General features: G+C 43.2%; 1 protein-coding gene across 2 annotated transcripts in view; it reads right to left on the reverse strand.

Moving 5' to 3' along the window:
* Window positions 1–20,622, reverse strand: part of PSME4 (proteasome activator subunit 4) — a 142,550-nt gene that overhangs the window by 76,780 nt on the left and 45,148 nt on the right. For both annotated transcript variants that reach the window (XM_075925476.1, XM_006122111.4), the window contains 8 exons: window positions 19,475–19,567; window positions 16,741–17,006; window positions 15,485–15,671; window positions 8,237–8,326; window positions 6,273–6,337; window positions 6,030–6,180; window positions 857–955; window positions 350–419 (listed from right to left, as the gene is read on the reverse strand). In XM_075925476.1, coding sequence (XP_075781591.1) covers window positions 350–419; window positions 857–955; window positions 6,030–6,180; window positions 6,273–6,337; window positions 8,237–8,326; window positions 15,485–15,671; window positions 16,741–17,006; window positions 19,475–19,567 — 1,021 coding nt within the window. The remainder of the gene's footprint in view (window positions 1–349; window positions 420–856; window positions 956–6,029; window positions 6,181–6,272; window positions 6,338–8,236; window positions 8,327–15,484; window positions 15,672–16,740; window positions 17,007–19,474; window positions 19,568–20,622) is intronic.

Consider the following 20,622-nt stretch of genomic DNA (forward strand, 5'->3'; position numbering starts at 1 on the left):
TTACATTTATGAATGTTTAACCACCCCAACCTTCAAATTCCTTCTTATAAGTCATTTTATTAAACCTGGCAGACAAGAAGTTTGTTAATATTTATCTCTTGAAATGACTTTTGGAAACCACATTTCTTTAGAATGTATGTATAAATAGAATCTTTCTATACGCTTCTGAATAAAAGAACTCTCTTTTAACTTATTCTTTTCTTCAATCAATGACTTCAATTTATAAAAGATAACAGAATATTCTCAAAGGAGTAGATGCTGTTTTTAAAATACCAATCCTAAATTAGATCCACAAAACTTCACCCTGTATTAGGCTAGTGGAATACTATTAGAAAACTTCTTAACTTACTGCTGGTAAGATGAGTTATAACACTGCAACAATGAGGCACAAAGATCTTCAGAGATTCCTCAGGGCAGCACTGAAAACATTATCAAGAACAAGCAATCAGCATAATCTAACAGAATTATTTACAACAGAAAAGTAAACAAATAAGAACAGTGATTTATTCAGTTCTGGTTGGCATTCTATCTAAAACTTTTCAATGGTTGGAGTTTGACTCCATGCTTCTAATTCTCCTCAGCAAGCACAAAGTTGTATTTAAAGCATACCACAAATTGAACCTCAAATGTGAAGTCCTTTAGATATTAAATTATATTCACAAACTATTTAACTTGTTACACTTTCATCACATTACAACTATCAGATTTTAAGTGGGATAATTACAGAAAGAATGTAAGAAAACCTAGGTCTCCAAATATAATTAATGTTTTCCACAAAAGTAAGGCAGGTTCAATAAGTAACAATAAACTTTTATTTAAATAACTCCTAGTGAAATACATATGTTCTCTCACTCACCTTTACTGCAGCCCGGCACATGTCAGCAACCATCCGACCAGCAACTCTTGTCTCAAATAAATTTGAAACAGCAAAGTTAAAAACTTTTTCCAAGGCAACCTAAGTGGAATACAGAAGAGGAAAATAATTTCTTTCTGAATACAGAAATATTTTGAAGTACACATAAATAGAGCTGATGCACATGTGCAGCAAATCACATCATCATTATTCAGTAACGTTTTACAGTCAAAAGTATAGATCAAATAAAAGCAGAACTCAAAAATAGAAATTTTGCAGAATATTTTTAAATACTCAGAATGCTTGAAAGTTTACTCTAGAGCCGTGGTCACCAACAGGTCAGTCGATCGCGAGGCCTCGACCAGTCGATCGCGAGGCGTCCTGTCCGCCCCGCCCCCATTTCCCTCCCACCCCCGAGAAGCCCCACTACCTACCTCCAGTGAAAATGGAGGGGATGGACAGAAGTCCCACAGCTTAGCGCCACTTCCGGCGATTCCAGAAGTAGCGCTAGCTGCTCTGCTGGGTGTACTGCGGTAGGGAGCATTGGCTCCCTGCTCCGCACGGGAGGGGTGAGTCAGCCCTGGGGGAGGTGCGTGCACGCGCAGGGTTTCCCTGCGCCGGGGGGGGGGGGGGGGGGGGGCGTGTTGGCACCCGCGGCAGGCATGCGCGCGCGGGGCTTCCCTGCGCCGCGGGTGGGTTGGCCCCGGGGCAGGCACGCGCTGGTTTCCCTCTCGGGGCGGGGGAATCCTGGGAGGAGGCAGATACAGGGGAGACTCTGCCTCCACTGGCACCCCACTCCCCAGCCCCCACTCCTCAGCCACAGAACTCTGTCCCCACTCCTCTGTTCCCAACTACAGAATTCTGTTCCCACTCCGCGAACTCTGTCCCCACTCCCGTCCCCAGCCACAGAATTCTGTTCCCACTCCCGTCCCCACTTCCCAAACTCTATCCCCACTCTCCTGTCCCCAGCCACAGAATTCTGTTCCCACTCCCCTGTTCCCAGCTACAGAACTCTGTCCCTATTCCTGTCCCCACTGGCATCCTGTCCCCAGATGCAGAAACCTGTCCTCTGCCCTCCCAGCACCCTGTTCCCTCTCCCCTGCCCCCAGCCGCAGAACTCTGTACCCCCAAAATGTATAATTATAAATGCTTCATTTTAGATTTAAATAGCATGAATAAAAAACAGACCATTTATTTCATAACTATAATCATGTGATTTTAATTTTATGCATCGCATAATTTAAAAATAAACTGCTTATCAGAGTGTGTAAGTAAGGGCTGGGGATAGCAAATGATGGACAGGGGGAGAATAGAGAGGGTGAGGCTTCGAGAAAGGGGCAGGGCTTCAAGAAATGGGTGGGGCGGTAGATCTTCGCCTGTTCGGAGATTTAAAAAGTGATCTTGGGTGTAAAAAGGTTGGAGACCACTGCTCTAGAGAGATCACACATTCAATTAGTTTCAGTTATAGAAGTTGTAGAGTGGGGGAGAGGAAGAGACAGCAACTTATTGACAGAGAAAATCCTGCATGATTCCTTGATTATATTACCTGACTAGCTTATTACTGGAAGCTGCTGCAGTCTATGTCAAGTTCAGTGTTTGCACTTTATTAGAAGAGAACGATATTACAATATGGCAGTGTCTTTGGGGAAAGGAGCTTCACAATCTGAGAACTTTTGCCCCCAAAGTAACTTTGATTTTATTAAAACAGGAGAAAAAATAAAAATTCACAGCAAATAATTTTTGCTACAACTTAAAAGATAAAAAAGGGGTGGCACCACCACTGAAAAAACTTCAAATTAGGGATATAAGTGACTAGTCACTTCCCCCCTCCCTCCACCACACCTTGCGGCCTCTGTACTCGATTAGCTGATTAATTGAAATGTGACATCCCTACTTCAAATACAGGTAGCTCTATTTATATTAAGCGCAACAATATTTGAAGGATTTTTTTTAAGGTTAATCCTCTCATTAATAAAGACTAAATTGGTTTCTACAGGCATGTTAATAAGAAGAAGGTGATCAGAGAGGGTGCGTGGCCCCTACTGGATGAAGGAGGTAACCTAGTGACAGATGATATGGGGAAAGCTGAAGTACTCAATGCTTTCTTTGCCTCTGTTTTCATGGTCAAGGTGGGCTCCTGGACTCATGTGCTAAGTGACGCAAGATGGGATGAAGATGGACAGCCCCTGGTGGGTAAAGAACAGGTTAGGAACTATTTAGAAAAGCTAAACGTACGCAAATCCATGGGTCCGGACTTAATGCATCCAAGGGTACTGAGGGAGTTGGCAAATGTCATTGAGGAGCCTTTCGCCATTATCTTTGAAAAGTCGTGGAGATCGGGAGAAATCCCGGATGATTGGAAAAGGGCAAATGTAGTGTCCATCTTCAAAAAAGGGAAGAAGGACGATCCAGGGAACTATAGGCTGGTCAGTCTTACCTCGATTCCTGGAAAAATCATAGAAAGGATCCTAAAGGATTCCATCTTAGGCATTTGGAAGAGAGGAAAGTGATTAGGAATAGTCAGCATGGATTCACAAAGGGAAAGTCATGCCTGACCAATCTGATTAGCTTCTATGATGAGGTAACTGGCTCTGTGGACGTGGGAAAGTCAGTGGATGTGATATACCTTGACTTTAGCAAGGCTTTTGATACGGTCTCCCACAATATTCTTGCCAGCAAGTTAAGGGAATGTGGATTGGATAAATGGACGGTAAGATGGATAGAGAGCTGGCTAGAAGGCCGGGCCCAGCGGGTAGTGATCAACAGCTCGATGTCAGGATGGCGGTCAGTTTCTAGCGAAGTGCCTCAAGGTTCGGTTCTAGGACCGGTTTTGTTCAATATCTTTATTAATGACCTGGATGAGGGGATGGATTGCACCCTCAGCAAGTTTGCGGATGATACTAAGCTAGAGGAAGAGGTAGATACGGCTGAAGGCAGAGATAGGGTCCAGAGTGACTTAGACAAATTGGAGGATTGGACCACAAGAAATCTGATGAGGTTTAACAAGGACAAGTGCAGAGTCCTGCACTTGGGATGGAAGAATCCCAAGCATTGTTGTAGACTGGGGACCAACCAACTAAGTAGTAGTTCTGCAGAAAAGGACCTCGGGGTTACAGTGGATGAGAAGCTGGATACGAGTCAACAGTGTGCCCTTGTAGCCAAGAAGGCTAATGGCACATTAGGCTGCATTAGGAGGAGCATTGCTAGCAGATCCAGAGATGTCATTATTCCCCTTTATTTGGCTCTGGTGAGGCCACATCTGAGGTATTGTGTCCGGTTCTGGGCCCACCACTACAAAAAGGATGTGGATGCATTGGAGAGGGTCCAGCAGAGGGCAACCAAAATGATTAGGGGGCTGGAGAATATGACCTATTAGGAGAGACTGAGGGAGCTGGGTCTGTTTAGTCTGCAGAAGCGAAGAGTGAGGGGAGATTCGATAGCAGCCTTCAACTTCCTGAAGGGAGGTTCCAAAGAGGATGGAGAAAGGCTGTTCTCAGTATTGACAGATGGCAGAACAAGGAGCAATGGTCTCAAGTTGTGGTGGGAGAGGTCCAGGTTGGATATTAGGAAAAATTATTTCACTAGGAGGGTAGTGAAGCACTGGAATGGGTTACCTAGGGAAGTAGTGGAGTCTCCATCCCTAGAGGTGTTGACACCTCGGCTTGACAAGGCCCTGGCCGGGTAGATTTAGTTGGGATTGGTCCTGCCTAGAGCAGGGGGCTGGACTTGATGACCTTCTAAGGTCTCTTCCAGCTCTATGGTTCTATGATTCTATGACTCTATGAAAGACAGCATCTAATGACACTAGGGGAAAGAACGCCCCTGCCTCCCCCCACACACATAAGCAATATCTAATCCATCTCTAGGATGCTTTCAAAAAGAAACACCGGGGATAAAAAGAAGAGCCTTTCATCAAATAAGCCCCAGAACTCCTCAGAGAAGTATCCCTCTCCCACCTCACAACTGAATGGCCAAAAAAACCCATTTTCCTGCCACTGGATTGGGTGAAAGGAGGCAGTTCCTGGCTGTGGTGCTGGACCAATTCTGGAGCAGCTGCTTTCTCCACCTCCACTCTGGCTTTTCAAGGAGGTGTGCACTCTAGAGTTTGAGTTTCCATCCCCATATTAGGGATGTGAACGACTAATTGAGTAATCAGATAGTCAACACAGTAGTATACTAGTCATTTCCTCCCCTTGCTATCTCTATCAGAACAAGGCAGCAAGGGGGGAGGGGGAGAGGAGTGCATGCTTTGAAGTCTAGCAACAGCCCTGGGGCTATTCCTACACTTTAAAGGTGGAGGCGCCCTTATCGACTAATCGAATAGTCGATACAACTTGCATCAACTATTCGATTAGTCAATCGAAATTTAACATCCCTAGCCCATATACATGCTTCTTTACTTTCTCACATCTTACAAAGCTAGACGCACAGAGAGAAGTCTCAGACATTCTGTTAAGTGACATTTAAAAGAAAAGAGATTAACCCTGACACTCATCTGCAAAACAAGTTAGATAAAATGCACGGCAGCCTGCACATGATTAGTCACTATTCAAATAATGAAATAATTAACCCATTCAACTGGAAAACAGATTAACATTTAGAAAGTTTATATTAAACCAAAAGAAGCTATTCTATATATTTCATAAATGATTGATGAAGCAGCTTAATTTTTGTATGCTAAGTATCTAAACAGACATGGACTGTAATTTAAATATCACAAGGCCAGAGCTTTTACTATAATCTTAAAGGAAGGATTTTGCTTATACCATTGGTGAACAGACGCCACAGTAATAGTGATTTCAAATCTCTGAGGGTGAGAAGAAAGGATCTGGGACTTTAGTGCTCACCTCTAGCAGAAGAAGGGGGACCCATCTTGCTAAATCAAATTGACCTCTACTGTTTTATCTACTAATAAGGGTATTGAGTATGTGTTAGCTAAGACTTCTACATTGGAACACATCACTGTAGTAACTGCGGTATCTTATAAAGCAGACGTCACAAAGAATGTAGCTCTTTTGCCAGGGTCTCATCAGAAGTCCAAACGTGGGGCTATCATCAAGGGAGGAAAAATCATCAAATGTGTAAGTGCTTTGCTATAACTAGAAAAACAAAACCCTCCTTGCACAAAACTTAAAAAAAAAAAAAAACACCTTTTTCAGGATAAAGTTTCACATACCTTAAATATCTCTTGTGAACACTGAGTAAGGATTGTACTGAAAGTGGAAGAAAGACCTAATTCCACTAAACTCTCTAGATGAGTCATCTTCTCAGTTTCAGTCTCCTCTCTAGTTTGTTCTAGTGTGCTGCTTTCTATGAGTCCGAAACATCTACACAATTGGAACAAATCAAATGTTAGTAAATTAATGAAAAAGAATCTTAGTTTTAAGATTTTCATGGTGAAATTAGTCTGCACACTCACCTGTCCATAAACTGCAGAACAAAATCTTCAAATTCAGCAGTAGCAGAGCACAATTCTCTCTCCACCTACAGTTTTCCAGTGAAAAGAAGAAAGACTCATATTTAACTTTTCCTTATTAAATTACTACCTTTTAAAAATACTTTTTAAGTAAGGCTAGCACTTGGATCAAAAGACTGGAGAATTTAGTATTGTAGTCAGTTTTATCTACAGTCCAAGTATGCAATAGGCAGCCATAGTTCAATCTTGTTTATGCTACCCTGCCAGGATGCCTGGTCCCACAATGTGATGGCTTAACCTCTCGATGAAAGCAGTTCAGTCTTCATGGCCATTAATTCCTTGACCGCACTCATAGTGATGTGAATGACTAGTCGACTATCCAATAAGCAAATGCAAATTCTTATTGGATAGTCAACAGGCTAGTCGACTAGTCACCCCCCCCCCCCCAACTTGCTGCCTCTATCAGAAAGAGGCAGTGGGGGATGGGGGGGTGGAGAGAGGAAAGAGTAGTGGGTGCTTCAAAACAGCAGCATCACATGGAGCCAGAGGTCATTGGGGGAATCCCCAGCTAATCCTGGGATCCACATGGCGCTGCCACTTTGAAATGCCACATGCAGCCCAGAATCCCCACCGGGCCCTGGACTACACGCAGCATTTAAAAGTGGTAGTGCCACATGGAGCCTGGGGTCAGCAGGGGACTACCCTGCTGACCCAGTCTCCATGCAGTGCTCTGAAATGTCATGTGGAGTCTGATGCCGGGCTCCCTGCAGCATTTCAAAGCAGCAGCTCTGCATGGAGCCTGCGGTCAGCTGGGGTCTCCCCCGATGACCCCAGGCTTCATGTAGTGCTGCCGGTTTGAAATGCCACAGGGAGCACGGGGCCAGCAGGGGACTCCACTTGTCCCATGCTCCCTGCAGCGCTTTTGCCTTTGAAGTGTAGCAACAGTCCTGGAAGCACCCTAACAGCTAAATGAATAGTCGATGCAAATTGCATCAACTATTTGATTAGTCAAATAATCAAAATTTTACATCCCTACCCACTCATTTCTCCAATAAGGACTAGTACTAAGTTTGATGTAGATTTTCTGATGTTAACATCTTTCCACTCGGAGTGCAAACTCTTGCTATATTTTCATGAGTGCTGAGATTTTTGTCATATTTGATCTGGCCGCTGAATAAGAAGTGTCTCTGGCAACTCAGAATTCCTGCCTGAGCTGTAATTGATGGTAGAGTTCTCAACACAGCCATGAGGATGCTGTGCTGAAACACTAAACTATCGGTTTTAGTTTGCAGCTGCCACCAGCAGAGTTTACTTCTCCATTTATAAAATCTATCTGAACTCCATTTTTACTGCTTGTGTCAAGCATGGGAACAGCAGACAGTGGAGCATGTAGGGAGGAGTAGACAGGCACAGGGAGAGGCGCTGGTACAGTGGGTAGCTCCAGAATCAAAGGTAAGAAGGAAGTGGGGGAACAGAGAAGGGAACTTTTTCCAAGGTATAGGTGCTAGCAGACCTGAAATCAGTGCCTGTGGAAGGGATAGTCTGGCTTCACCTATCCACCAGAAGAGAATGGGAGAAGGTCCTCCAATTTGTGTGGTGTATTTTAGGATGAGTTCACTGAAATGATGTTAAATACAGTTTGGATTTAAAACATCTCCAAACATTGCAATATTGTACTATCTATAACTGAAAAGTGAAAAGGGATCAATGTTCATATAGTTCAGTAAACTTACATTTTAAAATCTTTTCACTGTGTATATATTTATCTTATAATAAGCTTCTACTAATAAGCAGTATGTTGTTTTTAACTATGTAGGGCAACACTCTCAGGACGCCTCCTCTAAGATTCCTGGTAACACGTTTATACAAAAAGCATTTAAATTGAATTCTGTAGATAGGTCACTATAGTACTAGCAGAGTAAGCAGTGCTCTGTAGCTTTTATTTTATGTGTAGGAAGCATTCTTACCTCTGAAAGATCATCCCTTTCTTGCAGTACAGATGAACAATCTACTAAAGGCACCAGAGTGGAAAATGTTGCAATAAACTGGAATGTGATCTGTTGGGAGTTGCAAATATGTCTCAATGCACATTACCATATTTAAAAACTTATGAGACTTAAAATAATCTATAGAATTAAAAGACTGAGGTATTAATTAGGATAGGAAATCTCAAAAAAATTCTGTAAAAATGAGAAACCAATTAGTTGTTTTTGAAAATTTTATTAGCATCTTTCATTGAAAAAAAAAAAGTTACTCACCTTGTACAGTAACTGGTGTTCTTTGAGACAGGTATCCCTATGGGTGCTTCACTGTAGGTGTCTCAACGCCACTGCATTTATAATCAGAACTTTTTAGCAACAGTACCCTGGCTGCTGACACACACGCACAGTACCGCTCACGCCGTAGCAAGCATGCCAATGCGCATGTGTCGTCAACAGTCCCCAGTTCTTTCTCTACTGGGGAGAGATGTTAAGACTCCAAAGCAGACGGGAGGAGGGATGATCATGAAGCGCTCACAGGACACTCATCTTGAAGAACAACCGTAACTACTCAACGTGAGTAACCTCTTTTTTCCTTCTTTGAGAAGTGTCCCTGTGGGTGCTCCACTATAGGTGATTACGGAGAATTTGGAAGGAGGGGCCCTGAGAATTTGGAAGGAGGGGCTTTGGATGTGTATTGTGAGTGGTGGATAGAACTGCCACTCCAAATTTAGTGTGTTGATAGGCATACCTATCTACAGTGTAATGTTTTTGGACGGCATGTACTGAAGCCCATGTTGCGGCCCTACAAATGTCAGTGATAGGGACATTCTGCAAGAAGACTGCAGAGGTAGCTTCTGCTCTGGTGGAGTGAGCTCGTATTTGATCTGGGAATGGTACTTTGTTGATCAAGTAACACATCTTGATGCAATTAACTATCCATTTAGAGAGTTACTTAGAAACAGCTTGACCTTTGGGACTATCTGCTATTGATTGCAACAGTTTAGGAGAATGTCTAAATTGCTTTATTCTTTCTAGGTAGAAGGCAATGGCGCGACGAACATATATGGAATGAAGATGTTTGGAACTGGCAGCTGGACGAGGGCTCTGGCAGAAGACCGGTAACTGTAATGGCTTGTTAATGTGGAACTGCAAAACCACCTCGGGAAGAACTTTTGGGTTAGGTCTGAGTACCACTTTGTCCTTGTAAAATACTGGACAATGGGGGTCAGCCATGACTGTAGTGAGCTCGCTAACAGCCACAAGGAACGTGACTTTCATTGAGAGATGCAAATGAGAACAAGTCGCCATTGGTTCAAGAGGTGACCAGTCAAGGTTGTAATGCCAAGGTTAAGATCCCAAGATGGTGAACTTTGCATAAACAGAAGGAACACGTTGTTGAGCCCTTTCAAGAACCTTTCATATATGGGTGAGCAAAGACTGGGAACATTAGGGAATGCTCGCTTGAAATTGCTGCCAAGTGAACCTGATAAGTTTGAGGTTCTGCTTCTCAAGGAAGCAGGTAGTCTAGCACCCTTGGTACAAGCGTTGAGGAAGGTGATAGTGAATTGCGAGTGGCTCAAAGAACGAAACATTGCCACTTTTCAGCATAGGTTTTCCTGGTGCTCGATGTGCGACTTTTCTGAGTAGGCAGAATTGGATATTATCAGCCTTGAAGTAGTGAGGCTTTGAAATGTAACCTCTGGATATCTGAGGTGAGAATTTGGCCCTCGTCCCACAATAGGAGGTTCGGGACTTGTGGAAGATGAAGTCGGGGAGCCACGGACATCTGTGACAGGTAAGGAAACCAGGTTTGAATGGGCCATGCTGGTGCAACTAATGACTTGGGCCCTGTCCTGCTTACTTTTCCACCCCCACCACTACTCAAAAAAGTAATCCAGAAAAGAATGTGCTAGTGTGCTCACACAACTGAATGACAGTGCGTCGCCTAGAGAGTTCTTGCCCAGGCCCGCCCTGGAACAGTACGTTGGTGGCATTTCACATTCTAAAATGTGCGAACATCTCTATGTCCAGAAAACCCCACTTATGGAATATGCAATGCAAGACTTGTGGGTGGATCTCCCACTCATCTTTCTGAAGAAAGTTTCAGCTCAGATGGTCTGTCACCACATTTTGCTTTCCTGGGAGACAGACTGCCCAAATACTCATGTGATGCTCGATGCACCAGTGCCACAGAGCTGTGGCTTCTTTGCTATGATGGTAAGACCTGGCTTCTCCTTGCCTGTTTATATAAAATATGCAAGCCTTGTTGTCTGTAAGTATTCTTACTGATTTGTTGCGAATCAAAGGGAGGAAATATTTGTATGCTCGTCTGACTGCTCAGAGCTCCAGAGTATCGATGTGGAGTGCTGACTCTGGTGGAGGCCATCTTCCCTGAATTCTGTCTTCATCTAGGTGTATACCCCATCCTTCTAGAAAAGCGTCTGTTGTTATTGTAACAGATGGAGGGGAATGGCACCCCCTTGCAAAGGTTGTCGGGCTACAGCCACCAATGTGGGGATTCTTTTACCCTTTTTGGAGAGCTCAAGATCTTGTGCAGATGGTGCTTTGTGGCTGAAAACAGGTGTGGAAGTTATGCTTGGAGGCAACACATGAGCAAATGGACATATAGCAAAACATAAGTTGTAGATGACATGTGGCTGAGCAACTGTAGGTATTGTCTGGCCAACACTTTAGGGCTGTTGATAATGGTTTGAGCTAATAAATCTAGAGGCCGGAAATGCTGAAGTGCAAGCCTGGCTTGTGCTTCAAGGCAATCCAGTGTCACACCTATGAATTCCAACTCCTGAATAGGAGTCAGGTGGGACTTCTTTGAGTTTATTTGTAGGCCCAGAGGGTTGAACAAGTTGATAGTTCTTGCTGTGGATTCTGTTGCCAGTTGGGATGTGGGTGCTACTATGAGGCAGGTATGGGAAGATCATCACTCCTTATCTTAAGTGTGCTATCGCTACCCCAAGAACCTTTGAAAATACCCTTGGGGTTGAGGTAAGTCCAAAGGGAAGGACACAATATTTGTAGTGATTGTTTTTAGGGTGCATCTGAGAAATTTCCCATGCGACAGGCGAATTGTAATATGAAAGTAGGCACCTTGTAGGTTGAGGGATAATACCCAGTTTCCTTTTTTCAAATACGGGATTGTCTTTGCCAGCATTACCATGGTGAGTGTTGTTTTTTTTAGGTATTGGTTCACTCTGTACAGATCCAAAACAGGTCTCCCACTTCCTGATTTTTTCTGAGTAAGTATGGGGAATAAAACCCCTTTCCCCAGTGACGAGGTGGCATAGTTCTATTGTCCTCATTGTGAGAAGCTTGTTTACCTTCTGTTGTAGGAGAGTTTTATGAGAGGGGTCCCTGAAGAGGGACGGGGAAGGGAGTTGTGTTGGCTGGAAGGAGAGAAAAGAGACAGTATAACCGTTGGGGATTATCTCCAATACCCATCTGTTGGAAGTTATACACAACCAGGCTTCCAGGCTTGATGGAAAGGGTGCACGCTATGATGCTGACTCAGTATAGGAGCGGATGTCAAATCCTAGACCAGTTCCTCAAAATGACTATCTAGTGGTTATTGGCAGGGGTGCAGTCCAGTGGTCCTGAGGCTAAACTCTTCTTCTGCTGTCTCTGATACCGTCTGAAGCTGTAGGCTCTCTGTTGGGAGGTGGAAAAGGATGATCTAGCTGGAGGAGTATACAAGCGGATCTGCTTTTTCTTAGGCTGAGGGATATACATGTGTACGGTCTGCAGCATAGCCCTAGAAGCTTTGAGTATGTAAAGGGATGCATCTGTCCTCCTAGAGAATAATTTTTGACCTTCAAAAGGGAAGATCCTCAACTGTATTTTGCACCTCCCTAGAGCCTGCTTATCCCCCAAAGCCTGTGCCATCAGTGCCAAGGAAGACTTCTGTTGAGGGGATACCTTTTTTGTAGGTCTTTCTGTGGTGGGAGAGAATATATACTTCCTCTCTGACATCTTGGCAGGAGGCTCCTGCGGTACCATTGTCCCTTGATCCGAAACTGCTGTGGGAGACGTTTGTGGAGAACAGGCTTCTGATACCAGTTCCGATGCTGGTCTCACTGTCTTCTCGATTACTAGATGCTTGAGCTGCATATCCCGGGCCTTTAGGGATAGCTTTTCACAATAATGACATTTCTGTGGGAAATGATCCTGCCCCACACAATGCATGAATTATGCATGCCCATCCAATATAGGGATGGACAGCCTGTAAGTAAGGCATCTCTTTAAACCCAGAGAGCATTGCATAACAACAAAACTAACTAGGAAAAAGGGGATAAGAAAAAAAATTTCAGAAAATAGGAAGGAAAGGAACCTGAACTAATTAAAGAAAACGCTAACTAGAAAGAACCTCACAAATAACAATCTTATCTCGTATAAACAACTGGAGGGCTGATGGATTCCACCAAGCCTGAGGAAGTTGAGAAGAAACTGGGGACACTTGACAATGTGCGCACCTCAGCACACTCGCTACAGTGCAAGCAGCATTGCACATGCCACTTGGCATCCAGGGTATTGCTGCTAAAAAGTTCCAATTATAAGCACAGGGGCACAGAAACACCTACAGTGGAATGTCCACAGGAACACACCTTGACAAATAGAAAACTTCTGTACTAGGTACTACCTAAATCAAGTATAAAAAATAATTCCATTTTTAGTAAGTTTCTTTTTTTTATATAATTCAATTATAGAATTTTAAGGAAGACAGACTTCCAACCTAAAATATAAAATATACATAGGTATGCAACATTGAAAGAAGCATGAAAATTTGAAATGACATCAGTAGATATTTAAGGAATGTATTCTTCTCACCTAATCAGCATGAGTCTCTAAGACTCTGGTGTCCAACATGCTAGCCACTAGCCACATGTGGCTATTTGCTGAGTGTGGCTAGTTCACTAAAGCAGTAGCCACAAGAGTGTTTCATAACTGGTTGGACACCATGACCGTAAGATACAAGGGTGAAGAGCTGTGAAGATCTTCAAAAGGATCTCACAAAAGTAGGTGACTGGGCAACAAAATGACAAACAAATTTTAATATTGATAAATGCAAAGTAATGCACAATGGAAAAAATAATCCCAACTACATGTACAAAGTGGTGGAGACTAATTTAGCTACAACCACTCGAGAGAGATCTTGGCGTCATCGTGGATAGTTCTCTGAAAACATCCACTTAATGAGCAGCAACAGTCAAAAAAATCAAACAATGTTAGAAATCATCAAAAAAAGAGAGATCGAGAATATTTTATTGTCACTATATAAATCCATAGTACAGGCAGTCCCCGAGTTACGCGGATCCGACTTATGTCGGATCCGCAGATACGAACGGGGATTTTCTTGCCCCGGAGGACTGGAGCGGCGGGACACCTGGTCCCGCCGCCCGCCTCCTCCGGGGCGAGAAAAGCTGCTCCCCGTCTCCCTCGTCTGCTGCGGGAGCCAGCAGACCAGGGAGACGGGGAGCAAAGCGGCGCAGGACCCGGGGCCGGACCCGCGGCGCTTCCACATCAGCTGGAAGCGCCGCGGGTCCGGCCCCGGGTCCTGCGCTGCTTTGCTCAGCGTCTCCCTGGTCTGCAGATCTGATCTGGAAGCGCCTGCAGATCTGATCTGGAAGCGGCCGCGGGTCCGGCCCCGGGTCCTGCGCCGCTTTGCTCAGCGTCTCCCTGGTCTGCAGACCAGGGAGACGCTGAGCAAAGCCGCGCAGGACCCGGCTGGACCCGCGGTGCTTCCAGCTGATCTGGAAGCGGCGCGGGTCCGGCCCGGGTCCTCTGCCGCTTTGCTCCACGTCTCTCTGGTCTGCTGGGGGGGACGCAGCTAGTGCCCCCCTCAGCAGACCAGGGAGATGTGGAGCAAAGCCCAGGGCCTGTGGTAGAGCAGGTGGGGCACTGCCGGTTGGTCCCGCAGCACCGCTCCTTGGCGCTACTGGACCAACCCGGCAGCACCCCAGCTACTCTGCCCCAGGAGTCCTGATTCAGCCGCTGCTGATCAGTTTCAGCAGTGGCTGAATCAGGACGCCTGGGGCAGAGCAGCTGGGGTGCTGCTGGGTTGGTCCAGTAGCGCCAAGGAGCGGCCGCGCTACTGGACCAACCCAGCAGCACCCGAGCTGCTCTGCCCCAGGCGTCCCCAAGTTAGCCGCTGCTGAAACTGACCAGCGGCTGACTACAGGAAGCCCGAGGCAGAGTTGCTCTGCCCCGGGCTTCCTGGAATCAGCTGCTGATCAGTTTCAGCAGCAGCTGACTTGGAAACCCTGGGGTTCTTAAGTTGAATCTGTATGTAAGTCAGAACTGGTGTCCAGATTCAGCGGCTGAATCTGGATGCCAGTTCCGACTTACATACAGATTCAACTTAAGAACAAACCTACAGTCCCTATCTTGTACGTAACCCGGGGACAGCCTGTATACTCACATCTTGAATACAGCATACAGAAGTGCTAGACTTAAGCTAGCATGGGTATGTTTATCTTCAATACCATTACACCTAACTTTCAACTGGAGACACACCTCTAGAAGCAAATCTCTGCCTCTGCCTCACTGATGTTGAACAGATGTGCAATACCCAAACCTTCCATTCAGTTCACTGACCTGAAGGCTATGCAAGGTGAGTCCACTGTATCTGCACTGCAGAGTACTGCTGCACAGCAACATAGAAAGGTGGTCTATGATAAGCCACAGAACATGGTCCAGGAGTCCATAAACTACATGGACTGCCTGACTAAAATCCATCCAGATGCCGCACTAATAAACAAATGCTCTGTACCATAGCTTTAATTGGGGTTGTGGTGGTTTTTTGTGTGTTTGTTTTTTGGCATATATGAGAGCTGGAGACAAAATTCCCTATAGGTAATTTCCCTAAAAACCTGTAATGTCAACCACACTTCTCATTACAATTCCATTTATAGATAGTTTACAATGAATCAATATATGATTATAGGTGATTTAATAAATGCCTAATACATTATATGTTTATGGAGGTCAATAAGTTGCTTATAAACATCTATGTACACACACTATTTGTATCGTAATACATTTATAACATCTATTAATTATTATTAATGTTTTATAAATGAAACCGTAACATGAAGAATGACCGAAAATCTTTTGGAAACATAAGCTCCACTAACTCTGATCAATACTAAGGAGCCTTCAAAGCAACCTTAGATGGGCAGACTGTCTTTTACACGTTAGGAAAAATCAGATTCCTATACTTACCATGCATTTACTAAAGTCATTTGGATCCACACCAGGCAATGCTCTCATCAACAGGGGTAGCATATGTGTTGGACCTTCAGGAAACCACCTGCCCCCAGACACCAGACTACGAGCTACTCCGATTACACAGCTTAAAGTAGCTATGAGCTGATGAGGTTCCGTTAATGTTTCTAGTGCAGGGTATGTTCTACAAAGGTTGAAAACAAAACCAAATTAAATTCAGCTAAAATTTTAAACTTCTAAAAGAAAAAACATAATTAATTAAATTAGATGAGCAATACTACGTATTTAAAATGTTGTTTTAAAATGTTGTTTTAGAAAATATCCAATAGTGCCAACATTTTGTTTTATTTCATTGCACAGTGAATTTAATAATGCCTTTCTTCTGAAAGGCATTTCTTATCTGAGCAGTACTTATCTGAGCAGTACTGTCCATCACCACTGTCCCACAGAATTATTATTGGATCGATTATGAGTGACTCCAGTACACTGTGGGGAACTACAGCCATGGCTATAAAATTAGAAACAAAATAAAAACTAAAGATTGTCCACTATAAGTGCTACAGGTCAGCCAAAAAAGCCCATATTATTAAAATACTATCAGGATAAATGGTTCAGGTTTCAATTACATTTTAGGGCCCAAAAGCGTTTTAGATGAGTGCTATCTTTGTAATTATCTTGTAAAACCAAAGGCAACAAAGCAAATATCTTACTTACTTGTAACAATACCATGTATCATTTGTCAAAGAAAACGGGGGAAAAAAAATCAGCAGAAGTATATGCTACTCAAATAACATTACATGTACATATTTAAACTTTGGCCCAGATATAACCGCACAGCTCAGATGTGAGGGATGCAAAACCGGCTTACAGTTGACCCTGAAATTGTCTGGTGAATTAGAGCAGCCTGTTAGGAAATTCTAATTTATGCTAGCTAGCTATAGCCTCAGGAGTCAAGGAGCAGCCAAGCTCAAAAACTGGGGGGGGGGGGGGGTGTGTGTGTGTGTGTGTGTGTGTGTGTGTGTGTGTGTGTGTGTGTGTGTGTGTGAGAGTGAGAGTGAGAGTGAGAGTGAGAGTGAGAGTGAGAGTGAGAGTGAGAGTGAGAGAGTGTGTGTGTGTGTGTGTGTGTGTGTGTGTGTGTGTGTGTGTGTGTGAGTGAGTGAGAGAAACATTTCTGTGGTTCACAATGGCTGCAGGGGGGAGGGAAGCAAGCTCTATTTGCAGTAATTTCTCTTCATTCTTTTATTATAACTTACTTTTCAAGTACAGGTGGAATTACTAACTCAGGGCGCATTAGTGCAAGATTTTGTAGGGCTTGAGCGGCTTCTAGGCTTCCAGTTTTGCTAAACATAGCCAGAAGGACAGGTTGAATAATGCATTCTACAAAGTCTGTCACATCTTGATCAGTAAGTTTATGGCTATCAGGCACAGGAGTTAGCCAAGTCTTCTTTTTGTAGCGTTCACGATGCAGCCTTCTAACAACACTACTTGGTAACCTTTGAAGCAGTTTCATCAGCTTGTTCTGTTGGGTATATAACCAGAGGTTATAATCAATCTGAAGTAATTAACATCAAGAATGGACAGTGGCAAAATTTGATCCAGCCCTCCTATTCTAGAAACTCAAAAATAAACTGTATTAACATCAGGACAGTTGCTCAGTTACAAAATGGATAAGAAATGTAGTAAATCTGTGTGTCCCAAATTCGCAATGTAAATTCAGTTCTTGAAACATTACAGACTACACTATACATTTCATTCCTAGTCATTTCTATCAACATTTAAAACACATGCTTATGTACCGTGTACTAGGGATGTGAAAGTATAAGCATGTAAACAGTTAACCAATGAGCCGGGGCCTATCAGTTAACATTCACCATTACATGAAGGCTTCTGGCATGCACAGGCTCCGGGGCGGTCACCCAGTGATCCACATGTAACTGCTGAAATTATCAGCAATTACATGGTTACTTAATTACATGGATTTTATCACCCCTACTCTGTACAATGACTAAACAGCTCTAGAAAAAAAAAATCAGATAAATTAAGACCCCTAACTAGATCTTCATTCCTCTGAATTTAGACCATAACATGTTAATACAGAGCATCCTCTGCACACTCACATTTATGGGGATAGTTAGGAATATGATCCAAGAGCTGCTCAGAGATGAGGCTAGCCCCTGACATGAATTATAGCAGCCTTGCCATTAACTCGTGCCAGGGATCGGGGGTGATGTCTTGCACTGCCTGGTAGAGGAGCCACTACAATATATCTAAGCAATCCAAGGATCCTCTGAGGTCAAGAAATTCAGCTTTAAGGTTGTTAGGGTATCTACCCCACTTCGGGACTATTTTGCAAAGCAGGTTGGGAAATGTCCTTGGATCCACCACCCATACATTTCAAGAAATATCTATTCCCAGTGACAATTAATGTAAAAAACACCTAGAAATACTGAGTGAGTTAACCTGGTTCTGAGCCATTCCTGATTTATGACAGTACTACCAGAATTCAGTGTAGTGAATTATTCACCAGTAACATCTGCATCATTTGAAAAATAAACTATCTTAAGATCCTTTCTGCCATAACTTACACATAAGCAACTACCTTTCAAGAACAGCGCTGGAGAGCAGAATTGGACCCAAGAATTTCTCTCACATTTTTGTAAGATATTTCTTATTAAAAATAATTGTGGATTTAAAAATGCTCATTTTATCTCCCAAAGTGCTGTGCAGTGAAAAGAGAAAAAAAACAATTCTGTACTGTAATGACAATTTTAACTGTGAAAACTAAGCTATGGGCAAAATCAGGGGTGGCAAATAATTTTGGAGAGGGGACCACTCCAAGAATTTTGTAAGCAGTTAAGGACTGCAGTCTTCCATGATATTAAAGGAGGAGGTGCGGGGTGGGGTCTAGGATGAAGGGCAGATCAGAAGGGAGCTCGGGATAGGGGATTAGGGTGCAGGAGGGAGTATGGGAATAGAAGCAGGAGAGGATTCTGACTTGGAGAAAGGATGTAGAGGTGCAGGGTCTGGGAGGGGGTTGTGACCTGGGGCAAAGGATTAGGATGTGGGATCTGGGAGGGGGTTTGAGTGCAGGAGAGAATTCTGACCTGGAGGAGGGGTGCAAGAGGGAGTGCAGAATCTGGCAGGGGGTTGTGACCTGGGACAGAGGACTGGGGTGCAGGGTCTGGGAAGAGATATGGGCCCAGGAGAAAGGGTGCAGGTTTTGGGATACGTGGGGTAGAGGTGCAGGAGAAGGTGCAGAAGATTAGGAATCCGAGGGGGTTGGGTGCCAGAAGCAGGTTCTGGCTGAGAGGTGCTTACAAAGGCAGCTCCCAGCCAAAAGTCCAGCAAGTCACTCAGGCAGCCCAGTAGATCCCTGCCTGCCACCAAAAGTGGCCTTCTGTGGGGGGGCATATGCTGCTCTGAGCACAGAGATATAGGGGAGGGTGGGAAATGTCCTAAATTCAATACCAAATATTAGAACAAAAATAGCATAAAATGTTAAGTAATGGATTTTAAGCGTCCTTTTAACAAAAGCTCAGGTCATGTTGATTAATCAAATTTAGATTCCACTATACTTACGAGTCTAAGACATTATATCATGTTCTCTTAACTAAGAATGTGTGCTTCAGATACTAGAATCATACTATATATTATTCAAGCACCTAGCAAAACCTTATTTTGAAAAAAGTGACAGACACAGTAGAGACTAGTTTAATTTCACCCATTCATTTTCACAACTTGTATAGTACAGAGCTAAAAAAATAATCCATATTTTTCTTACTAGATAATAGTAGTTTTCTGATTAATCTCACATACCACACTATTTTTCTTGGAAATGTAAATATACACATAGTGCATAGTAATCTACTATAGGATAAAATTGTTAGTATAAAACGGTATACATTCCCTTTATTAAAAAGGGAAAAGCACAGCAGAAAAAAAAATCATGATAAAATTGTAATCCCACTCCAAAAATAACAAACTTACCAGCCAGCGACCATTATTTGAAGGATGATAAAAAGATGTGATACTATTGAATAATCCAGACAAGTGCTTCTGTACTAGTTTACTTGGTCCACCCTGTCCAAAAGTCAAATACATATATATTTAATGTACCTCATACAAAGAGCATGAAAAAGGACACTGTCAAGATCAAATTTTAACTTACCCCAAATAGATTATTCAGCATCATGACAAGTTACAAATCAATATAATACCCTTCCATAACAAAGTCAACTTCCTTTAACTAAAAATTACTCCATCAACAAAGGATTCAAGTCTCTGAGCTTCTTCTTGGTCACAAAAACATTTTATTATTTCTCTATGCTTTTCTTCTGTTCTTGTGAGCAGGAAGTTTTAAAAGTTTGAAAGAATTCCCCTTCTGCCTATTTTTAGAACTATAAATCTCAATGTCTACTCTAATTAAATAATTATTGTTTGACATCCCCTCAGAATTTCTCACAATTTGAAAAATTAAATAGAGACAAAAACAACTGAAATGTTTAAAAACAGACATGACTATTACTGATCAAAATGCAAAAAAAAAAAAAAAAAAAAAAAAAAAATTGCCACTCCTAAGTATACATTATTGTAAGTCTGGTTTCTTTTAGCTTCAGAGGGATAGCTGAGTTAGTCTGTAACAGGAAAAACTTAAATAACGAAGTCTGGTAACACTTTAAAGACTAACAAAATATGTACATAGTATCATGAGCTTTCATGGGCACATGGTCATCTGAAGAAATGGGCTATGCCCACAAAAGCTCATGATACCATCTACATATTTTGTTAGTCTTTAAAAGGATACCAGACTATTTGTTGTTTTTTAAGTTTTTTCTGGTTTCTTTTAGAAATTCACATTCCAATCACTATATACACTGCAAAAGTTAACAGAATGGATCATACGTGCACTAGTATGGAGGCTGTGACACACACCTCTGGGGAAGAGGCCTGGGATACAGAGAGGATGAGGGCTCTGGCTGGGGATGTAGGCTCTGGGATGGAACCAAGGATGAGGGGCTCAGGGCTGGAAAAGAGAGGTGAAGGCTCTAGCCAGGGGTGTGGACTCAGGCATGGAGCTGGGTGTGAGGGATTGGGAGTGCAGGCTGCAAGGCTATGGTGAGGACTGAGGACCATTC

The sequence above is a fragment of the Pelodiscus sinensis genome, chromosome 3 (genome assembly GCF_049634645.1).
Source record: "Pelodiscus sinensis isolate JC-2024 chromosome 3, ASM4963464v1, whole genome shotgun sequence".
In the NCBI taxonomy this organism is placed as follows: Eukaryota; Metazoa; Chordata; order Testudines; family Trionychidae; genus Pelodiscus; species Pelodiscus sinensis.